This window comes from Syngnathus floridae, chromosome 20 (assembly GCF_059516105.1).
Source record: "Syngnathus floridae isolate MCC-2025c chromosome 20, RoL_Sflo_1.0, whole genome shotgun sequence".
NCBI classification, from domain to species: domain Eukaryota; kingdom Metazoa; phylum Chordata; class Actinopteri; order Syngnathiformes; family Syngnathidae; genus Syngnathus; species Syngnathus floridae.
This window is the reverse complement of record NC_142432.1, coordinates 6,861,144-6,886,758: the sequence shown is the minus strand read 5'-3', so window position 1 is coordinate 6,886,758 and position 25,615 is coordinate 6,861,144. Positions and strand designations below refer to the sequence as shown.

Below are 25,615 nucleotides of genomic sequence, written 5' to 3'. Positions count from 1 at the left end.
TCAGTTTGTTCATCATGTGCACCATCCTGACCAACTGCTGTTTCATGGCCATGTCCGAGCCCGCCGCCTGGGCCAAATATGTCGAGTGAGTACAAGTGACCCTGAACGAGCAGGCGAGTCTCCTTTCTAAGTGTTCTCTTTGACCTCCAGGTACACCTTCACGGGCATCTACACCTTCGAATCACTCATCAAGATCTTGGCGAGGGGCTTCTGCGTAGGACGCTTCACCTTTCTGCGGGACCCCTGGAACTGGCTTGACTTCAGCGTCATCGTCATGGCGTGAGTGACACACGCAACATCCTCCAGCATGTGCGAGGCTTTTATTGTGAAAGACAAGCAGTGTGAAAGGGAGGGCTGCGCCACTCTGGGTGTGATCACAGCCGACTTCAATTAAAGCAGCCCCTTTAATTCCTTCTGGAATGGCTCAGTGAAAAATTCTCCAAAATGCGCAGCGAGCTTTGGGCATAATTCCCGACGTGCAACCGACTTGCTTTAGACATCACACCGGCGCGAGCGTGTTTGCCGCGTCAGGAAGAAGTCAGCTGTCAGCAGGGAACGTTTTTAATGAGGTTGAGTCAGCTGAGGGGTAACATGGCTGCCAGGATAGCAGGCAGCAATGCTGCCTTGGTCGTGGCCGGAGGGGGCCAAAATACCACTAGGTACATGCATTACTTGTGTAAAAGTACAGGTAAATGCAAATTGTCACTCACTCAGGTCATGCATGTTAAAAGTTCCTTTAAAATAAAGCAAATTGGGAACAACCACCTATATATATATATATATATATATATATATATATATATATATATATATATATATATATATATATATATGTGATTGATTTGACCTGAATATAACAACAACAACACAAAATAACACTTCCACTTCAGTACTTAAGTGAGTGCTGGCAAATCTCTCGGTTTGCTTAGCAATCGGGCGCCGATCAATCAAGCCAATGGCGGTCACGCGACCCGTGCGGCTGCCGCTCGCAAGATAAGTGATCACAATCGAGTGATCGGATCAATAGTTCACCCCGCTGCGCTCGACCCGGGTTCGCGCGTCTAATGAAGCGCCGCTGTCTAAATGGAGGCGTCTTGATGAAAGTGTCTCCGTGGGCCCGCGTCGGGTTACCCCTGAGACCGCCCACCGCTGTAACCTCGTGGAAAAACGGCCGCTCCGAAAGGACAAACCCGCCATTAAAACGCCACATCTGCCGCCGGTTATGAGACATGTTACCATTCATCCCGGGAAAGGGATGGAAAAGAAATCAATAAAATCACTAAATCAAGCAAAGTTTGAAGAGATACTACGAAATCGCTTTGATTTGCCCTCAAACTGGTGACAGAAGTTCACAAAACGTGGTGGAATGAAGTGGAATTCTGGGAAATGTCCAAGCTTACTTCCAGCTTTAATGATGCGCCATCGTCCGCTCTTATCACATTATATCGCCATCGCATCAGTAACACACAAGCACACGATGTCAGCGGGTGCATGTCCTTGACCCGCGGGCCTTCCTGCAGTCAGATGGATCTTTAGCGGTACAGGGACACATAAGTCACATATTAGCACACACAGACATGCCCCCCCCCCCCCACACACACACACACACATACATTGTGCCCCTGAAACGCCACCACAAGCTTTATTAAAAACAGAGTGATGGTCAGTAAATAGACACACCCCTCTGGACACACACACACACAAACACACACATACACACATAAAGACTGACTGATGCTCGTAGCCCCGCCCACCGAGTCACAATTGTCATGGAAACAGTGTCCATTAACCCCGTTTTTCCTCCACTCACCGTACGTTGCTCCGCCCCTTTGCTGTCTAATGGCGGGCGTACGGCCGTCAGTGTCACGTAACAGCAGTTACATGCCTGCCAAGCGTTGTTACAGTGTCACGTGGCAGCGTCACATGACAGTAGTCACGACACAACAGTACCTTGAAGTAGTCAGTGTCATGTTACATGACAATATGTCATGATAATACGTTATGACGTTTTCTCATGTACATGGCGGGAACGTTGAACTGAGCCGGTTTGCTGGCAAAGGAAGAACTCACATTGATGTGGTGATGAAGTGCTCCAAGTAAAAGTCACGTTTGCGTAAAACTAAAAAGTACAAAGTGAAGCTTTTACTGCCACAGCACCACCGGCATCTGCGCCGCCCCTAACGACCACCCCCACCCTAACACACTAATTCAATCAATCTGCCAGTCAAGGAGAAGAAATATGAGCTCTCCTCCAAGGCTGTTAGCACTGTGAGCACTCGTCAGCCCATGAGGCCAAGCAGCCATCAGGGTTCTTTTATAATGAACATAATGAACAACATTTTTTGGATTAACTTGAATGTGTTCATTTTAAGATGTCTACTAAATCGATTTTTGTTGTCAGTCATTTCTATGACTACTGATATTATTGACAAAAAGAGACGTGTGAGTGTTCTGTTTTGTCTTCTTCTGTTGTCGTCGTTGTCGCTGCTGCACGCGCCACACTGCCCCCCGCAGGCTCTTAACAGAGTTTATCAAAGTAGGAAACCTGCAGGCGCTGAGAACCTTTCGAGTCCTGAGAGCCCTGAAAACCATCTCGGTCATCCCAGGTAAGACCACAGCCGGAGCCCGCCAACACAGGCGGGCGGGCGGGCGCCGCCCAACCAGGAAACGCTCGCCATCGCAGTGTGGTCGTAAACGTCTTCCCGTGTCCGGCTCCGTGTGTGTGTGTTCAGTCCCCGTTACCCCTCCGCTTCCCACGGCCACGGAACGGCCGAAGACAAATCACGGCAGGGAGACGAAAACAGGAAGTCAGCTGGAGGGTGTTAGAAGCAAAGTCTAGTAGTGCAATAAATGCTCGGTTGGGCTTTCTGTGGTGTCGCGGCCCTCCAGGTGGCATCCGCGTGCGCGTCCGTCTGGTTGGCGGATTGTCCAATGGCGTGCTTGCTTGTTTGTGTGTCTGTGCGTGACGCCTCTTGTGTGTCTTTGTGTTGTCTGGCCTTGTTGCAGATATGTCACTGAGTTTGTTGACCTGGGTAATGTGTCGGCCTTGCGGACGTTCAGGGTGCTGCGAGCGCTCAAAACCATCTCAGTCATCCCAGGTGAGCGCCCCACCCCCCAATCTGTAACCTATAGTCGTTTTTTTGGGGGGAGTGTCCAATCAATTCAAATGGCGTGATAAATGTACCGATTGAGCTAATTCTGCATCTCTTCTGAATTCTCAGCTTCGAAAGTAATCCATATATAAAAATGATTCTGGCTTTTGTTAAATTATGTTCCAAATGTTGACGCTCGGTGATAGCCAACAACTACTGATTCAAATTCCAGATTTAAAAAAAAAAAAAAATGCGCGTTGATGCTAACTGACCTTGGTATGCCGCCACTTAGCATGTTAGGAAAGTAGCTTTAACAACTTCTCCTATACTTGTGGTGAGGCGCCAAATAACAAAAGCAGTAACAACCAGTGCTCTTTCCAAAGTTACCAATGCTACACCGTTAGCATTTGTTAGCATCAAACCGCATCATTTGATTCAAAATGCCCAGAATAAATGTGCCAGTGATTGACTCCTGTCAGAATTCTTCCTCCATGTTTTCTTCCTCTGTTTCTTCTCCTTTTTCATGTTGCGTTGGTCCAAAGTGCTTTTGGTAGCTTGTCTGTGTTGATTGTCTGTCGTCTGGGTCATGCTAAGGAGAATGGAGGCAACCGTACTCTTGTCGTTAGTTTTTAAAGTTTTGCTTTTAGTCCAAAAGGCTTTTAAATTTTAGGTGTGAAGTCTGCCATCTTCAACAACTAACAAGAGTCCAGTTGTCTCTCTTCAACTTTTGGTTTTGTTAGCTTGATAGTCTTGGGTCGTGCGTTGGGCATCACTCCCATTCTTTACTCACTCACGATGGCACTATATTGTGGATAGACAGCCGTTTTCTTTTTTGCACGACTAGAATGTCCACGTCAGTTTCAGTTAATTCTCAATTGTTTTGTTGCTATTAGCCGTTAGCTATGGGCAGTATGCTGACGCTGTGCTCCTTCCGCAAGGCCTGAAGACAATTGTAGGCGCTCTGATCCAGTCGGTGAAGAAGTTGGCTGACGTGATGATCTTGACCGTCTTCTGCCTGAGCGTGTTCGCACTCATCGGCCTGCAGCTCTTCATGGGGAACCTTCGCCAGAAGTGCGTCCGCAGCACGGCGCACTGCGTCAACGACAGCCTGCCCGCCAATGCGTCCTTCTTCTGCAACAACAAGACTTGGACGTCTATGAGACACTTCATCAGTGATGAGGGTGAGTATTTTTATCCGCTTGGGGTCACATCCGCTTTTTCTACACTGTAGTATCTGTGATGTTGACTGCGTACGTGCTGTAGCTTTGAAAGTTGATCCAAAGTTAGGTAATGAGACTGCAGAGTTGGCTGGCTCTTAATCAGCTCAATGTTTTTTCAGTTGAGGCATTGTGATTACAATTCTATCTAGCAGTGGTAGGCTACGTTAAATTAGCTAACAACAATTACTTCACTGTAGACGAGCAGTTGTGTTACTTAAGCAAGTTATACTTTGCAAAAGGCGCATGGCTCTTTAGCTTCTTTCATTTTATTGTGAAACACTCCAAACCCTAGTTGTGTGATATTCCTGCTTCTCGCACCCGCCTTCCCGTATTAGTGAGCACATTGCGCTGGTTGCTAATGCAGCTGGATGCTAATGCTTCTGCTATTTGTGTCTCCACCCGTCACAAACCAACAAAGCAAACAAACCAACAAACGAGCGTCCCTGCAGGCGTCTGTATCGACCCTCTAAAAGCTGCCGTGAAACCCGAGAGTCGAGCCACTGCGCTGATCAATACCCCAGCAACATTTACCTTCCCTGTCCCGCCACAATAAAAGTTTTCTCATAGCATTAGATATACTTCTTTTCCACACCACACCTGTCCTATCACAGTAAAAGTTTTTTCCGCCGCAGTAAATGTTGTCTTTTAGCATTGTGTAAAGTTTGTTTCTACATCACATCTGTCCCACCACAATAAAACTCGTCGTTGAGCTTCACGTAAAGTAGTTTGTGCCTCGAAAGAAACGAACTTTATTTTGCAGGAAGTGTATTTTGCTCTCCTGATTACTTTTGTGTGGGATGAATATTGTGTGCATGTGTACGTGGTGCGCGTGTGCGTGCTGAATAAAAGATGAGCGTGCTCAAAGTTGTTCCCATAAGGCGAGTGGATGAAAATGTCAAGCTAGCTTTTAAGGTCAGAGTTTGGCGTCTTCTTATGCAACCCCAACTCACACGGGAATGACTTTTCACAATAAAACACCGACTTTCTTCCCGCTATCAGTGGCATCCTCCGTGTCTGAGCCGCCCACTCACGCGAACCGGCCGCCAACTCAAGGGAAGTGACTGGAGACGTTGTTAGGCATCTCCGTGCTTGGCTTTACCGTTGCAGCTTAGTGCAACTTGTTTGTTCTTTTTTTTTTAAATTTAAAAAAAGTTCAGCTTTACCCCTCCCACTGTCTTCCGATACAGCTTAGTGCTGCCAGGCATGTTGTGGTACTACACTCAAGATGTAACTCTTAACTGGCACTTGCCTCTCATCCCATAAAAACAATTGCACAAAAATACATGACGTTGCTGCAATATGACACAAATTTGATTTTTTGAAATTTTGTCTTTCAGACAACTTCTACAAGGTGGAAGGGGCCAAGGATGCGTTGATCTGTGGCAACAGTAGCGACGCAGGGTGAGTCCACCTCGGTGTTGAAAAAAAGAAAGAGTAATTTTGTGCGAGTGTGCTACGCCGCGGGATCATGTGACACGAGGTTTTAGGACGAACGGGGTTCGGCGCTCACTGTTGACGCTGAGAGCGGTAGGATGACACTCTGAATGACACCACTATCAGAACAGCATCATTCAAGTGTGTGTGTGAATGTATGTGAGTGCATGTGTGCTAGCCTCCAGCTAGCCGGCCAATCGCGCCGCGTGAAACTATCTCAGGATGCTAACACGTAGCTCGCAGGCTAGCACGAGCGTGCCACAAGAGAGTTGGGAAAGGATGGAGGTTCAGGTGAGGTGAGGCGGAAAGGAAGATGGAGGGAAGAGAAGGAAATGTAGTTGGGAAAAGGAAGGAAGGAGATGATGGAGCAACAGCGAGCCAACGTGGAGGTGAAGAGGAGCAGATGGCAGGAAATGGAGCAAACAGATGGAGCCAAAAAAGAACAAACAAAAAGAAGAATGAATGAATAGAAATTAGCAAAAACGTGCAAACAAGCGATAAGTGGCAGGAAAAAGGGAAAGACGTCTGGGCAATGCGTTAGCATTAGCATGCTTGCCCCACTTCTAAAATTCCCGGGCCGATTAATGTTTTGTTTTGTAGACTTCAGACTTCTTTCTGCTGCGACCATCATGACTTACATCATCAATGAAGACTTTAAAGGAAAAAAAGAGAGGCCACACGACAAGATGCAAACCACTCATCAGCAAAACAATCCTCATAGGAGAGGATGATGCGTGGTTGCAGTAACCATGTCAATGTTGTAGTTGCAGGTGTTGCAAAACAGTGTTGCCTTCACTTGCTGCGTCGCGTGTCGCTGCGCACAAGCGCCGCTGACAGTGACGCTGATGCCACCACCGCTGCTGGCGACCGTGGGCCGCACGCACCAGGCCACTACGGCCGCCCTTGGGGCAAAGGTCACTGAGCTAAGCCGTTGCGACATACTTGCTGCGACCGCTCGCTGAGCTCAGCACTAATTCATCATCATCATTATGTAAATGAGCATCCATTTTCTGTAGCCCTTGTCCTCGTTAGGGTCACGGAGTTCGCGCCGGTTGATCCCAGTTGACTATAGGCAAGAGGTGGACGCCCTGGACTGGTCGCCAGCCAATCACAGAACAGATAGAGACAAATAATGGCTGCTGTAGCGACCAGTCTTTCTGGGTTGTGCGGCGCGCTGTCATGCCAGCAGTTAGAAGAGAAATATGGCCAAGGGGGGGGGGGGGCTGACTTTCCTGGAACACGTCGTATGGACCATATTCATCATTCCATTAGCCGCCTTCTCTGCTGGTGGTCGCCACCCCATGCTTTACACTCCCGTGTGTGTGTGTGTGTGTGTGTGTGTGTGTGTGTGTGTGTGTGTGTGTGTGTGTGTGTGTTTGTGCGTGTGTGTGTGTGAGTGCGTGTGTGTGAGTGAGTGCGTGTGTGTGCGTGTTTCTAAAGTTCCCGGCTTGCACTTGTACCTTGTAACATTATGTTAAAAGCTACACAGATCAATAACTCAACTCTAACACCAAAACATTTTTCTAAATGGTTGTTGATTTCTATTGTGTGTGTGCGCGTGAGTACGTGTGCGCACGTGTGTACTGGGTGCTCTGTGAGGTCTGTTACGTGTAGAGCCAAAGAGGCTTCCACCAAGCTCTCCAAAGGGCCAGTACCAATGTTGGTACAATGTGTGCAGTGGTTTCAAGTCCCAAGTTAAAGTCCCAAAATACCAATGATCGTCGTCACGCACACATCTGGGTGTGGTGAAATTTGTCCTCTGCATTTAGCCCATCTCCGTGTGATTTTGATCCATCCCCTGGGGGAGAGGGGAGCAGTGAGCAGCAGCGGTGCCGCGCTCGGGAATCATTTGGTGGTCTAACCCCCCAATTCCAACCCTTATTGCTGAGTGTCAAGCAGGGAGGTAATGGGTCCCATTTTTATAGTCTTTGGTATGACCCGGCCGGGGTTTGAACCCACAACCTTCCAGTCTACCACTAGGCCACTGAGTTGGTTAATTAATTAATTAATTAATTGGTTTAGTCCCGCCCACACAGTTTGATTGTAGCTAATCACCTTTGCGCTGGCAGAATGATTGCCAGCCTGTCGTCCTTATCCTTGGCACTGCCTTGGTGCCATCCAGGTCACTTAATCACACAAATAGATAGACAGACAGACAGAACCTGAGTGGGCCTGTGCGCAACCATGCTAATTGCTAAAGCTAAAGCATCAACGTGATGACAAAGATGTCTGACATCAAAAACATTTTCGGACCTTTCCTGCCGGCTGACATCTGAGCCCCTCAGACCCTCTTGATAGTGTGTCATTGCCTTATGATCAACTGAAATACACACACACACATGCGCACACACAGCCCCCTGATGTTCCCGCCACTCCACCAACTAAGCGCTAATTGGTTAGCATGTTGTTTCAGTCCAGCTGTCACATGCTGAACTTTAAATACCCCAAGTGGCCAAAAAGTATTGGGACAACGGCAGGGCCTCTGGGAAAACCTTCTGAGATTTGGGGGTGTTCCTCCACACCAAAGTCATCCACCAATGTGTGCCAGACCACATGTACACTTTGGATTCAATCCAAAGATTTGTTTGATTCGTTGGCAAAAGACGGGACGCCACTTCAAGTTTTGAGTTTCATTTAAACGCTTTAAAGCTTCGCCATCAGACGGCAAATTCGATTTTCCTGAGCGAGACGAGCTGAAACCTTATCTTATTTGTCCTTTACTTACCCAGCGTGCTTTGCACGAGTGTGTGTGTGGTCACGCACGAGTGTGTCTTTGTGTGAGCGTGTGCGTTTGTGCTCAGACATCAAGCCGGTTGTTCCAAAGCTAGCAACTGTAGTGTTTGTCCAAGCGTGTTGCTCACTCATTAGCGTTAGCCATCAAAGCGCCGCAACCGTCGCTAACAAGTGTCTGGCTCCGCCCACATGGCTCCAGAGGCTATTTCAAGAGCCGCTGCTGATGTCACCCGACAGACATTCAACACGAGTGAAACCACTCTGACCTCTACCAAGGCCACTTTTAACCTCCACCCAGGTCGACCGTTGACGCCCTGCACCCAGCTCTGATTCCTCTGAGGTATTGGTGACCTCTGACCTCTTGAAAGATGCTGAGCCAGGAGTTAAAAGCTAGACATTTTTGAAAAGTTACCTGACACCAGGGTCACTACATGCTAAGGCTAGCATGTCTTTGAATGTCGTCATGTGCCACGCCTTATGCATGCAAATCATTTAAGTACAGACACATACACAAATCAAACACACATGATCATTAACATGCAAGCATATACATACACACACATACAAGTAAACACACGTGCACACGCACTACCAGACGTACAACAAATATAAGTGCACACATACACTCATGCATGCACACACACCCACACACACACAATCCCACGCTCACACAAATACTCTGATCCACCCATCTCTCAACAGAGGTGGCACAAAACAATCTCCCTCGGCAACCAGCACAGGGATACGGTTGCCATAGTGATGCTAAGGATTGGCTTCCGACCAGGCCTCAGTTTACCTGAATGTAATAATTAAAGGTGTGTGTGTGTGTGCGCGCGTTTGTAACGGGAAACCAAATGGAATGGCACAGACGCACACACGCTCATCTTGTTTTGCGTTGTTTGAATCCATCTGTCGTTTCTCTGTTTTTGTCTCACAACAATTTCTCTCTTTATCAACTTTGACCTCACACACTTCTCTTCCTCTTCACACACACTTTTCATTGAAGTCTCTTTTTATTCTGCGCTCACAGGAAAATGTGTGTATGCATGCTTGGGCGTCTGTGTGAGTGAGGGTTGTGTCAATGGGAGCTGAGGTGGAGGGTCTGAAGTGGCGTCCCCCCCATGAAAGCAGGCCGAGGTGTGTGTGAGAGATAACTGCGGGCTCTCTCGCTCTCACACCTCTCACGCCAGCTCGCACACGTGGACACGCCCTCCCGTCTGCATTTTCCAGATCTCTCGCACACTCTGGGTGTCCTCGAGGTCCTTAAGCGCACCGACACACACACGTACTCTGGAGCCATCAGACACACTCACACGCCACTGTGTTGACTCACTTGTATGAGATGGATGCATGGAGGGATGACGTGCACGCGTGTGTGAGACGGCACGGCCTTGCTCGGGGTGGGTGTCAGTCTAAGCGCCATCAAGATGACAGCTGACGACTGATTAGTCACATTGTGTGTGCGTGTGTGTGTGCGCACGCGTGTGTGTGCGTGTGTGTGTGCGTCCGCGCGTCACCCCGCCACCCCTCGTGAGCGTACGCAATGTTTGTAATATCAGCACAATGTCCAGGTTAGCGTATTCTATTAGCATCGACGTTGTGATGTTTGTGTTAGTAGCGCTTTGAAAGTACATTTGCATTGATTGCTGCTCAGCTTTTTATTATCACATTAAGAAGAAGGACTGCTTGTTACCGGCAGGCCTCAGCATTACTCTTGTTTCGCAAAAGTTTCATGCAAGACAAAACAACAATCTGGACTTGTATGGAAACTCGTTGGAGTGTTTATTCCATGTTCGCCAAAAGTGGAGACGTGAAGTATTGACAGGATTCAGTGGCCACTTGGTTTGCTCTCAAAGGTAACATAAAACAAAGAGACACCTAGCTTAGTGTAATTAAAACAATTACATGCAATAGATTAGACTTTCAGTTAGCTAGCTTAATGCTGATGCTAAAGATCTACAACTAATTTTAGTGCCGTACTGATGAGCTGCCTCAAGGTTCCAAGGAGCAGCCCAATGTCCAAACTGTTTACTTCTGTCATTGCTGTATGTTTTTATGAAGTACAATATTTTTTTTCCTCCTGAAAATACACATTGCAACAATTATAACGCTAAAACCTTGCTTCAATGGTGTCACTGATGTCCTGTCCGCGTGGGCTGCGATGGATGCGATAGGAACCGAATGTGGAATATCCATTTTGCCTGTATGTTCCGTCTCGCGGTGACACATGTGGGCGGGTCCCGGTCACACGGCGCTAACTAGCCTAATGAGGATGCGGGGCTGCTGTTTGTGTCAGGAAAAGATGGAGGGCGGGATGCTGTCCAGCCACTTCCAATGTGTGTGCTGCTTTTCTTGGTTGCATAATACCCTCCCGCCCATCATCACGATCCCCAACTGACAGTGCATCAAATGCTAACGTGCTAGCAGTTGTTCTGCTAACATCTTGTAAAAATAGTAACACCAGTATGGAAATGGTTTTAAATGTTGTCATGCCATAGGAAGTGTCCTGACGGATTCGAGTGCCTGAAGGCAGGACGCAACCCCAACTACGGCTACACCAGTTTCGACACCTTCGGCTGGGCCTTCCTGTCGCTCTTTCGACTCATGACTCAGGACTACTGGGAGAACCTCTACCACCAGGTAGCATTAGTATCCACAGTAGCTACCCGCTTGCCTCCGCCACGCTGCTAACCGCGAACGTGTGCAGACGCTACGCTCGGCCGGTAAGACCTACATGGTGTTCTTCGTGGTGGTCATCTTCCTGGGCTCCTTCTACCTGGTCAACCTCATCCTGGCCGTGGTGGCTATGGCGTATGAGGAGCAGAACCAAGCCACCATCGCCGAAGCCTGTCAGAAGGAGCGTGAGTTCCAGCTGGCCGTGGAGCGGTTGAAGAGGGAGCAGCAGGTGGTGCTACATCGTTAGCTTAGTCGCACAACTCTTAGTGTCGTTACTTGAACCTTGACTCGTCCCACCAGGCAGCTGCGCAGAAAGCGACGGACTCTGATTCACTAATGTCGCCGGAAGTGTCTCCCTTTGGACCTCCGCTGGACCTGATGGAGGAGCGGCGGCGCAGTCAGGCGCTGGTGGGAGTGGCTGACGTGGAGGCCAACCTATCAGAGGAGAAACTGCTGCAGGGTGACGGGACGGAAAGCGCCAAGGTGAGGACACCAAGAAGAAGTTTTTGACTGTTATCAACTTACACTTTAAGACATCAGGAAGCAACATCCGTCTACCCACTTCCCTTCCCAGCCCCTCCACCCCTTGCTGGCTCGGTCTTTCTCCACCAGAACTAGGCGGAGCAGCCAGGTGTCGTCCATTTTTAATTTCCGGCTAAGGAGTCGCGGCTCAGAGGCGGAGATGGCCGACGACGAATACAGCGTGCCGGGCGACGTGGTGGAGAGTGCTGGAGGCCGCACGTACAGCGGCAGCACCTTTGGTGGAATACTGACGCAACCGTGGCCCAAACGCCGACCCAGCACCTACAGCAACACCAGCAGGAACTCGCAGGTAACAACACGCAAGAGCGAGTACTAGTTTGAAAACTCCCTTTGGTTTGTTGCTAGCACGGTATTAGTTGTTCCCGCTGAAATGGAGAGTGTGTGTTTGTGTCTTCAGGTATTTTATCCCACTTTGAACATCAACGGGAAGCTCTTTGTTGCCATGGACCATAACGGAGTGGTCTCGCCACCGCCACCACTACAGGGGCAGCTGCCTGCCTGCACCATGGAGAAGGTCAAGGAGGAGAGTGTGAGTGTTGTTTATGAGTGTGTGAGTGAGTGTGTTGTCACAATGGAAACAATGGTGGAGACTGCATCCATCCAACACTCAGACATGTGAATTATGAATCAGCACTTTGCATAGTTGCTCTCTGATATCATGAGCTAAACACATGCGCGCGCACACACACACACACACACACACACACACACACACACACACACACACACACACACACACACACACACACACTACAACTCAGATAACAGTAAACGCACTGGCATGGTGCTTTTTGGGGTCAAGGGTCATAGAAACTGCTTGTACTTGATGTTGGGCAAGCTTTCAGTCAAGAAGACCACAGCCACCAGGGGTCAGATTGCATTTCATGTTAACAAATTAATGCCTGATAAATGTTGTACTTTCAGCTTTCATATTCAACTTATTGTTCTTAATTTTGGGGGGGGACAACAAATCACTGCGGTTGACCCGTCCTCTGTGTCATTATGAGTCTGCAAAGTTACGTGTGGGTGCCGAGCTTCCATCCCGCCGCTCGCAGCTGAGGACGGATGGAGCTCAGTTGCCACGGAAATGTTACCATGGTGACCCACAGCCGCTAACCAGAGGCAAACCAGAGCACCACTGGCGGCCAGCGGCGTTTTCTTTTTCTTTTAACCAGCCTCCCCAATGGCGGTCTGGCAGGCAGGCGGGACGGAGGAGGAGGCTGGCGCGGCATTGTGGGAGGTGACCTTTGGTAACCTTTGGTAACTTAAACGATGCTGCGTCATGTCTCATTGGAGGGAAGGAAATGTTATGCAAGCACACCCGAGAACGCTATGCGCTCCAAACTTAGGCAACTTTATCGGAATCAATCAATACAGCACTTGAGATATCAAAAGTCCAGTTAAGTGCATCTTTAAGTCTCATTGGATTGTGTACCTAATGAAGTGGCCACTTGGACACGCGCGCGCACACACACACACACACTCTGATAGCCTCAATCAAAAAGCAAGCATTAAGCAGCCCCTGCATTAAATCTCATTAGATTGTGTACCTAATGAAGTGGCCACTTATGTACACACGCACATACACACACCCGCATGCACACAAACAGACACTTCGACAGCGTCAATCAAAAGCGAGCATTAAGCAGCCTTGCATTAAATCTCATTTGATTGTGCACCTAATGAAGTCCCCACATGAGCACAAAAACGAGTACACACGGAATGCAGATTTTGCAGAGTCTCTAAACCGGCTCACCAACCCCCCATTTTGAGAAGCACTAGTTTACATCTTGTGCGACAAACGTGTTTTGTGTGTGAACATGTGACCGTGTGGGCGTGGTTCTGGCAGGTGCCGACGTCAAGCACTGAGCTCAGCACGGTTCTGCTCCCTCGGTCGGCGTCCACGCTGGACTCAGCGCGGCGGGACCGGGCGCCCAGCGCCGCCAGCCACCTGACAGACGCCATGGAAGGTGAGCCCGGCCGTTAGCTAACAGTCGTGATTTGGACATGTTTGAATCAGTTCTAATACTAGTCCAACTTTGAATGACAAGACGGTACGAAGCAAGTTTGTAATTGTTTTGTAACCCGACCGCTCAGAACTGGAGGAGGCCCACAAGAAATGCCACCCATGTTGGTACGCCTTCGCCCATCGCCACCTGGTGTGGGAGTGCTCCCCCTGGTGGCTGAAGGTCAAGCATCTGGTGAAGATCATGGTGATGGACCCCTTCCTGGACTTGGCCATCACCATCTGCATCGTCCTCAACACGCTCTTCATGGCCATGGAGCACTACCCCATGACGGACGACTTCAACGGCATGCTCAGCATCGGAAACCTGGTAAGGCGCTCGAGGGCCATAACCCTCCCTACAAAACCTCAATTCATTGGTCTGGAAGTACTGAGTTGGCCATCTGTGGCCCTCGGGCCGTAGCTTGCCACCCACAAGATAATGGAGATCATATGATTAGCGTAATGCTAACCTTTAATGCAAAACGCCATTGACGGCTATCTGAGATTAGCATTGATGGCGGGGTAATTCTAAACCATAACATGACGACTGCCAACAAGATTGTAGACATCGATTGTCTTTGTGCAGTCCTGACATGATCCTCTGCATGCACACGCACACAAACACGAACGCCCGCACACGCACACACACACACACACACACACACACGCACACACACGCGCGCACACACACACACACACGCACACACACTCACACACACACAGACAAGCTGAAAAGGCTAAAAGGCAAGCTAAAGGCAATGCAAACATCTGTGAGGATTACGGGATTTATCCGGTTAACAATTGAGCGGCGCAGCGCTCTGTGGGCCTGACACCATGACTCGGCGTTTTCTCAGACCTCAATGGCTTGAAAGTTTGCAGCGCTCACACAAGAAGTGTGTTGACGCTGCACCACGCGCAGCGTGTCTTATGTCTGCAGATGACAGCGCCGCCCTTTTCGACTTCAGCAAAAGTACTTGAGGACAAATATTGGCAAATAGTCAACGTGGTAGAATGTTATGCAAGGCTCTCAGGCTTTCCCTGGCGTCTTGCGCTTGTTGTTGCGTTTCAGGTGTTCTCCGGCATCTTCACCGCCGAGATGGTTTTGAAGATCATCGCCCTGGACCCGTACTACTACTTCCAAACGGGCTGGAACATCTTTGACAGCATCATCGTGTGCCTCAGCCTGATGGAGCTCGGGCTGTCCGAAGTGGAAGGACTCAGCGTGCTGCGATCTTTCCGACTGGTGAGCCACGCCTGCGACGCTCACGCAAACGGCGGAAGAATGGAAGCTCATCCCATCTCTCCGTCGGCCGTCAGCTGCGAGTGTTCAAGCTGGCTCGCTCGTGGCCGACCCTGAACACGCTCATCAAGATCATCGGCAACTCTATGGGCGCCCTGGGCAACCTGACGCTGGTGCTCGCCATCATCGTCTTCATCTTCGCCGTGGTGGGCATGCAGCTCTTTGGCAAGAACTACCAGGTGACCTCACAACTCCATTAAGTTTTCTAAATTAGGTCTCAACTTTTAGGACAACAATTGACCCCCCCTCTCCCTCCCCAGGACTGCGTGTGCAAGATCTCCAAAGACTGCTCGCTCCCCCGCTGGCACATGAAGGACTTCTTCCACTCCTTCCTCATCGTTTTCCGCGTTCTGTGCGGCGAGTGGATCGAGACCATGTGGGACTGCATGGAGGTTGCCGGACAGCCGCTCTGCATCCTCGTCTTCATGCTCGTCATGGTCATTGGGAATCTGGTGGTAAGTCGACGCCCCCCCCCCCCCCCCCCCCCCCCAAGAGCTCCCTCGGGCAGCGCACCCACCCACCCCCAGCTCACAAGACCTTTTCAACTGCTTTATCATCATGTTGGGAGACAAGCTTGAACGCTTGCAAGCGACATTTATTCAGTCAGGGATTTTGTGGGGTTCCATTCATATTCCAAAAGGCAGTTTTTGCTCTTCTTTCCCGAAAATTCTTCAAGTAAATGTAAGCGGGTGAATGTAACGTGTCACTTTCCACTTCTGCTTTTACATCAGCAAATTTTTCTTTCTTTTTGTTTACATCGCTGCTTTGAAGTTTTTTTTTTTTTTTAAGTACCCACAGTTGGAGATATTGCGATTTGAAAACATCTCATTTCCTTTATAGATGTGGCTGTGTGTGCGTGCTGACACACACGCGTGCACACTCAGCAGCTCATCTTGCTCAACATGAAGAGCAGAGAGGAGAGATTTTTTTTTCGGTGGATAACGAGCTCGCCTATCATCTTCCACTCGACGGGCGCACGCGCTCACGCACACACGCGGTAGCTCAGCTTTCGATGAAATTTACCCCATGAAGCTGTCACATGTCTGCACTTCCATCATTGTATCAAAGTGTGTGTATGTGCGTGAGAGTGTGTGTGTGTGTGTGTGTGTGTCTATTGTGGTAGCTCAAAGCAGATTGTGGGTGGGGGGGTGCTAATCAAACACACAAACACGCACTTATTCTTCTCCTGTCAGCAAGCGCAACTCTATCTCCTCCTGCAGGGGACGGGCTGACCCCAGCCGATGAATGAATATGTCCGACACAAATGCGTGTGCGCGTGCGAGCGTGCGTGTGTTCAGCTGCGGCAGGTGAGCAGATGTTTGCTTTGCTCTTTCTGCTTATGACAAACGAGCAGGTGAACGCGTTTCCCTGAGCAAGCAATTCACCTGCTGAGCCTCCTGACGCTGGGCGACGACACCCTCCTCCTCCTCCCCCCTCATTTTCACGTTTTGACAAGAAAGGAGCCCGCTGTGAAAGCAATCATGCCAAACAGACGGATATTACGAAAAAAGCAGCCGTTTATCCACACAAACTTTTAACCCGAGGTCTGTGCGGCCAAGCCACGTGGGGGAGAGACATTTTTTCACATAAGCTGCAACCAAGAAAATCTTTATTCCTGTTTTTTTTTCCTGCAGAGGTTCAGGAAGTTAATGCTGGGAAAAAATAATTGTGAAAGTAGCGCTCTTCCTACAAAGCTCCTCTCGCGCCGTCCCTTAGGCTAGTCCGTCTTCCCAGGGGGTTTTGCTTGCAGCATTTTGTTGTGATGAGGAGGAACGCCAAAAACAGATCACCTCACTGCTCGTTTATCACCCACACCTGTGTGTGCGTGTTTGTTTGTTTGTGTGTGTGTGTAAGAAAGACTATTTGAGGTGAACTTTACTGAGTTCACACAGAGAGGTTTGTTTAAATCTCACCGACATAAAAAACACATTTCATCTACCAAAGTCACAACACGATCAGTTTGTGTTCTACACACACACATACACACACACACACACACACACTCACAGACATTTTATATTTTGTCTTTCATGTTCACTCATTACCGGCTGAGAAATGATTTGTAAACAACTTCTAAATGAGTTTGAAATGTCCTCATGTTTAATCCCGCAAAGTATTTTCTTCCTTCCTTGGGGGAGGTAACACTCTCACAAGCCACGATCGTTTACATGCGTTGGCATACGTCAGGTCGTAGGTCACTAGTCCAGAAAACTCGCCCGGAAAGCCGTCGGCTGACCGTGTTGCTCTGTGGGACAATCAATAGTATTGATCTATCGCTGCCTGTCCCCCAATCACACGCCGGTATTTTTGGCCAGTGAAATCTGTTACATACCCGCTCTGATTACACAAACAACACGCACACACAATGACACCAGCCGATGGTGTCGATTCACCAAAACACACACAGGGTCAGGTCACAGATATTGACCCACTGGGCTGGGAGCGTCTGGATCCAATACTTATGTAACAATTGCTAGCAGTCATGTGTGTGCCGTTTGGTATCATTGCTAACATGCTAAGCTATATGCTAAACGTCACAGCAATTGTGTTCAGTTTGTTTGTATTTGTGCGTCCATAGTTGCTGAACCTGTTCCTGGCGCTGCTCCTCAGCAGCTTCAGCTCTGACAATCTGTCGGCGCCCGATGATGACGGCGAGATGAACAACCTCCACATCGCCATCCACAGGATTGGCCGAGGCCTGGCCTGGTGCCGCCGTCAGGTGGGAAGGCGATTTCACGAGCCCTTTTGTCAACATTAAACATAAATTAATAAGAAATTGACAACAACCCTCTGCACTCGCCTTTCTTTTGTACAGGTGGTGGATTTCTTCAACGGGAACCTGAAGCGTCGACGGCAGAAGCGCAAAGAGGCCAAAACCATGATGAAGCTGAAACGACTGAGCAGCGTCCACGCCGAGGCCAATGGCGCCGTCATAGGTGCGGCGCCCGCCTCCGATGTGGTTTCCCGCGGCCCTGCCCACGGCCCTGCCCACAGCCTCGCCCACGGCGCCCACCTTAACCAGGTCCACCTTCCAGGACGCCACGTGGAGAAATACGTGGCGCCCGAGGACGACAGTTACATGACCAACCCCAACCTGACCATCAGCGTGCCCATCGCCCCCGGGGAGTCCGACGTGGAATTCCCGGAGGAGGACGACGAGGATGAGGATGAGGAGGTGGACCAGGAGGACCGAAGCGACGACTCTCAGGAAGACGACGCAGAGCAGGACGAGGTAATGTGCATACACACACACATACGGAGACAGACATGGACACAAGCAGGGGGTGTGTGTGGGTGTGTGCGCAATGTCGGCAGGAGGAGGTTCTTCTTTGCATATAACATGGAACGACAGATTTGTGTCATGCTCTGTGCTTGCACGCTGACTCAGTTGATTATGATTTTGTCATCTTTAATCACCTGGCGCACCTGGTTTGTTGAAAGTTTTGCGGCATTTGGCCCGGTGATGTCACAAAGCCGAGGACCTGTTGCTAATCAACTCACAGGTTAAAGTTCACGCCCCTTCGAGATAGCTTGGTTGTTAGAGTGGAGCTGAGCACTAGGTGGCGCTAGTCGGGACCCATCGACGTGGCTGATGCTTGAGCTAAACTAAGCGAAACAGCAGGTGTGTTTTGTTGGCCCTGTTGGCAGAGGGTTACCTTTGACCCCCGTGCAGGTGTCATCTGCTGGAGCAGCTTTGATTTTTGCATCAAAAATGTTCTCTGATCGTCAAACGACCTTCACACAGCAACTGCGTTTGTGATATTCGATTCACTCAATTAAAAGGTCCTGTTTTATTAGTTAGCTGACTAAATAATTGGTTAATTAATTTATTGTAAATATGTTATGGAAATACTGATTCAACACATGAAAAAATTCAAACAAAAGTTAAAATAATCAATTCATGAATCATACTTTATTAGATACTATTATACACCCTATTGACATGCTTACACACCTGCACACTCGTGTGTTGTTGTCATGTCTGGGCATGAAACAATCCACACGCTGTCATCCACACACATACACATTACATGATGAGGATGATGATATTGTCATGGTTACGCGGGGTGTCGTGTTCGGCAGAAAGACGACATCAGCCTCTCAGAGGGCAGCACAGTGGACCTGAGGAAGCCCGGAGAGGAGGAGGACGAGTACTCCGAGATGGCCGAAGAGGCCATGGACCCTGAAAACTGTTTCCCTGATAGTAAGTGCTGTCTACACACACACACACACAGACACACACATTTGCACTTGTTTACTTCCCACTACCATTGCTCACGAAATACTGGTGACATCATCGCCGAAGTGACAAAGTGCTCTGGCAGTTAGTTGCGCAGTCAGCGAGTCAGTAACGCGCTCCTTACGCAAACAGCTGATGAGTGTGATGTCACAGGCAGAAGCCCCGCCCCCTCGACCTCATCCCTTCACAGGGAGATTTATGGAGTCGGTCCAGGTGAGCGCTGCACCTGCGTTCCCTCCTGACTCAGCAGCTTCACACCTTTTATTTGCTCACATTACTCCTGTTCTTTTCTTTGCCTGTCGCAAAGAACACACTTTGTATTCTTATTAGTTAAAATTTATTTGGTGGGTGAGATTTATATTTCTTTTTATGCAATAATAATAATGCGTGATGATGATGATAAGCAGTATTAATTATGTTTGTGGTCCTAAGTGAATCATAGCAGATGTGCTAGTGTTTCCGGCGGGTTGACAAAATGGCTGCGACACAATCGGGCCACCCAGCGTCTGATGAATTCACATTTTTGGCAGCCGTCGGTGCCACTTCTGGTCTGACGCCACACGAAAGTTGCTCAAGTTTGGCGGATCGGTACCGGCAGCAGCTGACTCAGCACCGGTCCCGCTGCCGAGGGAACCTCTGAGACTGGAGCAGCTGTTCATGTCGCGTGGCCAGGCCTATGCCATGATGGAGGGGAAGGGGGGGTGGGGGGTGGGGGGGGGCAAGCAAGTGGGACTGTGCAGCCCCCACCTCCCTAGAAAAAAATAGAAAATACACAAGATAACTTTTAGGAAATATTCAATGTTAACAAGTAACTAAACTGGCAACACTAAGCATTTTTTTCCTTTTTGTTTATGAATTTGTATTTTCATGCTTATAGTATGTGTGTGTGCGCGCGCACGTGGCCATCTGGAGCCCGCAAAGCCCTCCACAATTGGCAGGTCGGTCCAGTGGCCGCCGCTGGCGACCCAGCTTGCTTAGTGCAAGTGGACGAGGACGTGCCACGCTTGCCAGTGCCGACAGAAACCTTGTCTTGATGACATAATCAGAGAGAAGACAGATACAAAGATGTCGATGTAGCACCACAATCCAAATCAATAGACAGATGATCACTGTAGTCGTCAACAACAAAGGTTTCGCTTGTGATCCAGCCACCATGTATTCGTTTGTGTGTTTGTGTGTGCGTGTGTGTGAGGTGTGCCGCCGCCGCTAATTATTCACGTCGCAGGCGGAAAGGTCAGCTGAGCGGGAAAATCCCAGCAAGTGTTGAGCAAGCTTGGAGATAAGTGAAGGTCACCATCTTGTTTTTCTACTTGTGATGAAGAGCGCCTCACTCGCTCGCCGCCAGCTCCGCCGCGCACTTACACACGCACACTCGCTCCTGCTGAGCTCGGCTTATTTGATGCAACTTTGCACACTCGTATATGTTTGCAGACTAGCACTAATACTTGCTTACTCTACTTTTATAGGTATCTTGCTGTCAAGGAACTATGTTGAAGTGGGTTGATGCTTTTCGTTTTGACATAAGTAGTGCTTTGCCGCCATCTTGTGGGCCAATCACGCCCCCCGTACCAGAGGGTGTCGACGCTTGAGCGCACACCAGCTTACTCGTTGATGACCTGGAAATTGGAGGATCGCGCTCTTGTTAGCATTAGCCGCCAGTGTTAGCCTGACAGAATGATTGACTGTCGTGTGCCTATCGTCAAACACACACACATGCAGAAAGCTCACATGGAATTGATCACATGCAAAGAGAAGGACCCGATGAACCTTGGTGACACACTCGCAGATACACACACACCTACACACACCGCGTCGTTAGATTAGCTGCCTCATTAGGCCGCTAAATGCCAACTCTTTGGCTGATGGGATGCCACACATGCCATCGTGTGTTTGTGTGTTTGTGTGTGTGTGTGTGTGTGTGTGTGTGTATGTGTGTCTGTGAGTGTGTATGTGTTTGTGTGTGCGTGCGTGCGTGTGTGCGTGCGTGCGTGTGTGTGTGATGTCATGTCAGGCGGAAGCGTGCCGCAGTGCCCATAAGCAAGACATGTTCACTGACACATGTTCTCCTTCATGTGCATAGAACCAGAGCTGATCTGAGAACCAGACCGTGGTTCAAAATAGAAAAGTATCTTTGTTACTTTACAGACTCCTTGATTTCAAAATGAACTAAGTTAGATTGGAAGTTAGTTAGAAGTTAGAACATTAACCCGTATGCAAATATCTTTCCAGCCATCACTTAAAGGTAGACAAGAACACAGCATCAATCGCAGCCCTCGCTAAGCCAATATAGCATCCGGTTTAGCATAGCATGCTAGCTGAAAAAAAGGTCATTTTAGAGAGATGCCAAGGTACACGGACCCTTCAATGGATATCAGAGAAATACTCAGCAGCGCCATTTATTGTCTTCCTGTCACCGGGCACAAGTACTCCAGCTGATTGAGTGGCGTAGCTTTAAATCACCGTTGGGCCAATTAGTAACCACGGCAACGCAGCTTTAATTACACAGGCAATCAGCAGGGAGGGCCCATGAGAGTCAGTGATGTCATCAGTCACAGGGCCCCAAATGGCTTCTTGGAGCTCGTCTTGTCAGCTCAATGGCTGTCCAATGTGGTAACCGTGGCAACTTGCCAACCATCTTGGAAAATTACTGTTTCTATACAGTGAGCTGGATATTTTGTCGTGCTTTTGGAAAGTTTGGTGAGTATATAAAAAAACAAGCAGGCTTTGAGGCTAATATTTCTTTAAAGACTAAAAAAAATGCGCTGCGAGATCGTTGATTTTTCTTTAAATAAGGTTGTGTGTGTTTGCAGTGTGTACGTCAAGGTTCAAGTGCTGCGACGTGGACACAACGTCAGGCTTGGGTCAGGTGTGGTGGCGCATGAGGAAGACGTGTTATCACATCGTAGAGCATAGCTGGTTCGAGTCTTTCATCATCTTCATGATCCTGCTTAGCTCGGGCGCACTGGTAAGACTTTGCGAGTCACGCTCGCTCGCGTATCGTTCATGCGCGTGACGTCCCGTCGTCCTCGACGTCATCAGGCCTTCGAGGACATCTACATCGAGCAGAGGAAGGTGGTGAAGGTGGTGCTGGAGTACGCCGACAAGATCTTCACGTACATCTTCATCCTGGAGATGATGCTCAAGTGGCTGGCGTATGGCTTCAAGAAATACTTTACCAACTACTGGTGCTGGCTGGACTTCCTCATCGTGGATGTAAGTTGCCTTTTTTTTTTTTTAATCCACCTTTGGCAGCGGCCATTTTGCCACTTGCTGCCGATTGGTCATTACCTGAGTCCAAATTGAACAGTCACTGAATGCAATGCCATAAAGTGTCACGCCTATGGCCTTCCATAGGTGTCGCTGGTGAGCCTAGTGGCCAACACTTTGGGTTATTCTGACTTTGCCGCCATCAAATCCCTACGCACGCTACGGGCCCTTCGCCCCCTGCGAGCGCTTTCCAGGTTCGAAGGCATGCGGGTAAGATGAATTGTTGAAGTGGTTGAATTGAGCCCTGAGGGACTCCGCATGTGAATGGCCATTGGTTCAGGTTTGAAACATTGTGGCTTTGCTCCTCCAGGTGGTGGTGAATGCATTGATAGGCGCCATCCCGTCCATCATGAACGTGCTGCTGGTGTGTTTGATCTTCTGGCTCATCTTCAGCATCATGGGCGTCAACCTGTTCGCCGGCAAGTATGGTCGCTGCGTGAACCGCACGGGCCACATCTACGACGCCGCCTTCATCAACAACAAGTCTGAGTGCGAAGCCCTCAACAACACGTCGCTCTACTACTGGACCAAGGTCAAGGTCAACTTTGACAACGTGGGAGCCGGATACCTGGCGTTGCTGCAAGTGGTGAGGACCCGCGCCGCCACGGCAACGCGGCCGTCGGCCTCTCGGGAATGAGTCACGGCCGACGTGCTTCACTCTGATTGGCTGCTCTCTGTTTCGTCCTTTTCCTCTTCATCTGCTTCTCTCTTTTTCCTCTGCTCTTCATTCTTCTGTTTTTTTTATTCTGTCCTCTTGTCACACTTCTATCTTCATTTTGTCCACCTTCTCCTGCCCTTCTTCATCCTAATTCCCCCTTCTGTCATGTACCCAAAAAAAAAATCCAGTTTTTAGTCTTCTACTCCTCCCTCCATTCTCTCTCCTCATGCTGCACTAAATGAACTCCAAAGACATTTTCCCTCATGGCTGCCGCGTCCTCCTGGTTCTTCGCCGCCGCGGGCGTCCTGCACACCGCTAGTCAATCAGCCCTGAGAGGCTTTTATTTTTAGAGGCACTCAGTAGGCAGGCATGAGAGCGAAAGACGAGGAGGGGGGACGAAGAAGAAGGGAGGGAGAATTAGAAGACAAACAGGAAGTGGTGGAAAAAAAAAAAGAGGATAGACGGAGAAGAGATGGAGAACCCGTTGATTCACGAGCGCATGGACATTGAATGAGTGCCGTCGTCTTGACGACGGGCGGCTCAGCATCCCTCCGTGTTTGCCTGGTCGCCGTGGCAACTGGCTGCCCTTCCATTAGCGGCTCTGCTGTTGAAACTTTGTCAGAGGGAAGGAAGTCCATAAAAGGTTATGTTGACGGCTGTTGCCATGGCGATCAGACAGACGACAAGCTTGGACGTCTCGGCGCTCATTCATTTTGACTTTCATTCAACAAAATCCCATTTTAAAGATTACCAATATTTGAGACCCTAACGCAGGCTCGAAGGCATAATTCAAATCCCTAACCTTTTTTTTAAAACCCTACCCCTCCTAAAACCCTACTTTGAAACCTTAACTCTGCCTCCTTGGCCAGCCCTTTGTTGTGGTGCTTCCTCTGACGTCGTGTTGTTTTGTGTCGAAGGCCACCTTCAAAGGCTGGATGGAGATCATGTACGCCGCGGTGGACTCACGAGCCGTAAGTCACACGGCCTTCCGCCGATGTCGTCACTGCGACCGGAAGTGTAAACATGGAGGGCGTGTCGCGCAGGTGGAGGAGCAGCCCATCAAGGAGATCAACCTGTACATGTACCTCTACTTCGTCATCTTCATCATCTTCGGCTCCTTCTTCACCCTCAACCTCTTCATTGGCGTCATCATCGACAACTTCAACCAGCAGAAGAGGAAGATAAGTTGCACTTGAACTTTGCTAAAGACGCAATTGTAGTTGACCTCGTTTGAGATGGACTGGTCGGCCATGTTGAGTGTTTTGTAACTTCCCAACGTCAGCAGGACCAAAATAATGTTTTGGTGGCGTGTTGCTTGCACTTAGGAGGCCAGGACATCTTCATGACGGAGGAGCAGAAGAAATACTACAATGCCATGAAGAAGTTGGGCTCCAAGAAACCCCAGAAGCCCATCCCCAGACCTCTGGTACCGCCACCACAAATGACACTGGGGAAAAAAAAAAATCTGTTGTTCTGATGGTTGAGACATCTCAGCTCGTCAGTGCGGCACTAGTATTAGTTGCTGACGATAAAGAATATACAACCAAGTTGTTCTCTTCCGTCTCCCAGAACGACGTGCAGGGCTTCTTCTTCGACCTGGTGGCCAAGCAAGCCTTCGACATCATCATCATGGTGCTGATCCTGTTCAACATGATCACCATGATGGTGGAGACGGACGAGCAATCGCCGCAGATGGAGCGCGTCCTCAACAACATCAACGTGGCCTTCATCGTGGTCTTCACTGCTGAGTGTATGGTGAAGATTGTGGCGCTGCGCTGCTACTTCTTCACCGTGGGGTGGAACATCTTCGACTTTGTGGTCGTCATCCTCTCTATCGTCGGTGCGTATAGCGATCGTCCTTTCCGAGCGTGGTTGAGTGTTTACATGACGATGTGAGGCTGCGGTTTCGTTTTCAACTTCATTAGAGCTGCTGGTTTGTCACATCAAGCAATTATGCGTGCGTGTTTGTGTGTGCGTATGTGTGTGTGTGTGTGTGTGCGAATGTGCGTGTGTGTGTGTGTGTGTGTATGAGCAGGAAGTAATGTCATGTCATTGTGACAGTTATCTGTCAACAAAGTGACATTCTGAATGGCCTCGATGGCCCCTCCCTCCACGCACACACACACCAAGGTCTTGCTTGGTCATACAAACCCACATTGACACAGGTTCACAAGTTACACACCTGACATACACACAGCCTAAGCAGGTAATTTTCCCGTCACTGTTCATGTTTCATTTCTTCCAGTTAGCTCGCTACAAGTGTGTGATTAAGTGAGCGTGTGTGGTTGTGTGTGTGCGGGCATGGGGTTGCGCGTGTGTGTGTGTATGCGCTCAGACGAGGCCGCCTGGGGGAACGGTGAAGGTAACGGCAGCAATCAGCGCTGGCAGGGGGCGGATCCCTGGAGACAAATCAAACATGATTGACCTGTTACATCAGCTCTGCG

At 49.3% G+C, this 25,615-nt stretch overlaps 1 protein-coding gene across 2 annotated transcripts in view; it reads left to right on the top strand.

The window, feature by feature from the left end:
- The window catches only part of scn5lab (sodium channel, voltage gated, type V-like, alpha b), a 29,221-nt gene continuing 3,606 nt past the window's right edge, over nucleotides 1-25,615 (top strand). Inside the window, exons 1-26 of one of the 2 annotated variants that reach the window (XM_088363072.1) lie at nucleotides 1-85; nucleotides 151-279; nucleotides 3,007-3,098; nucleotides 4,031-4,273; nucleotides 5,650-5,713; nucleotides 10,978-11,119; nucleotides 11,187-11,384; nucleotides 11,456-11,638; nucleotides 11,730-11,987; nucleotides 12,096-12,227; nucleotides 13,548-13,668; nucleotides 13,796-14,034; nucleotides 14,776-14,949; nucleotides 15,024-15,185; nucleotides 15,267-15,461; nucleotides 17,585-17,725; nucleotides 17,822-18,238; nucleotides 19,090-19,210; nucleotides 22,057-22,211; nucleotides 22,286-22,459; nucleotides 22,601-22,723; nucleotides 22,824-23,099; nucleotides 24,089-24,142; nucleotides 24,215-24,352; nucleotides 24,493-24,597; nucleotides 24,741-25,011. In XM_088363072.1, the coding sequence (XP_088219198.1) occupies nucleotides 15-85; nucleotides 151-279; nucleotides 3,007-3,098; nucleotides 4,031-4,273; nucleotides 5,650-5,713; nucleotides 10,978-11,119; nucleotides 11,187-11,384; nucleotides 11,456-11,638; nucleotides 11,730-11,987; nucleotides 12,096-12,227; nucleotides 13,548-13,668; nucleotides 13,796-14,034; nucleotides 14,776-14,949; nucleotides 15,024-15,185; nucleotides 15,267-15,461; nucleotides 17,585-17,725; nucleotides 17,822-18,238; nucleotides 19,090-19,210; nucleotides 22,057-22,211; nucleotides 22,286-22,459; nucleotides 22,601-22,723; nucleotides 22,824-23,099; nucleotides 24,089-24,142; nucleotides 24,215-24,352; nucleotides 24,493-24,597; nucleotides 24,741-25,011 (4,378 nt within the window). In that variant the 5' untranslated portion in view covers nucleotides 1-14. Of the gene's footprint in view, nucleotides 86-150; nucleotides 280-2,514; nucleotides 2,607-3,006; nucleotides 3,099-4,030; nucleotides 4,274-5,649; nucleotides 5,714-10,977; nucleotides 11,120-11,186; nucleotides 11,385-11,455; nucleotides 11,639-11,729; nucleotides 11,988-12,095; nucleotides 12,228-13,547; nucleotides 13,669-13,795; nucleotides 14,035-14,775; nucleotides 14,950-15,023; nucleotides 15,186-15,266; nucleotides 15,462-17,584; nucleotides 17,726-17,821; nucleotides 18,239-19,089; nucleotides 19,211-22,056; nucleotides 22,212-22,285; nucleotides 22,460-22,600; nucleotides 22,724-22,823; nucleotides 23,100-24,088; nucleotides 24,143-24,214; nucleotides 24,353-24,492; nucleotides 24,598-24,740; nucleotides 25,012-25,615 lie in introns of both variants that reach the window. The other variant, XM_088363074.1, reaches the window with a different exon arrangement.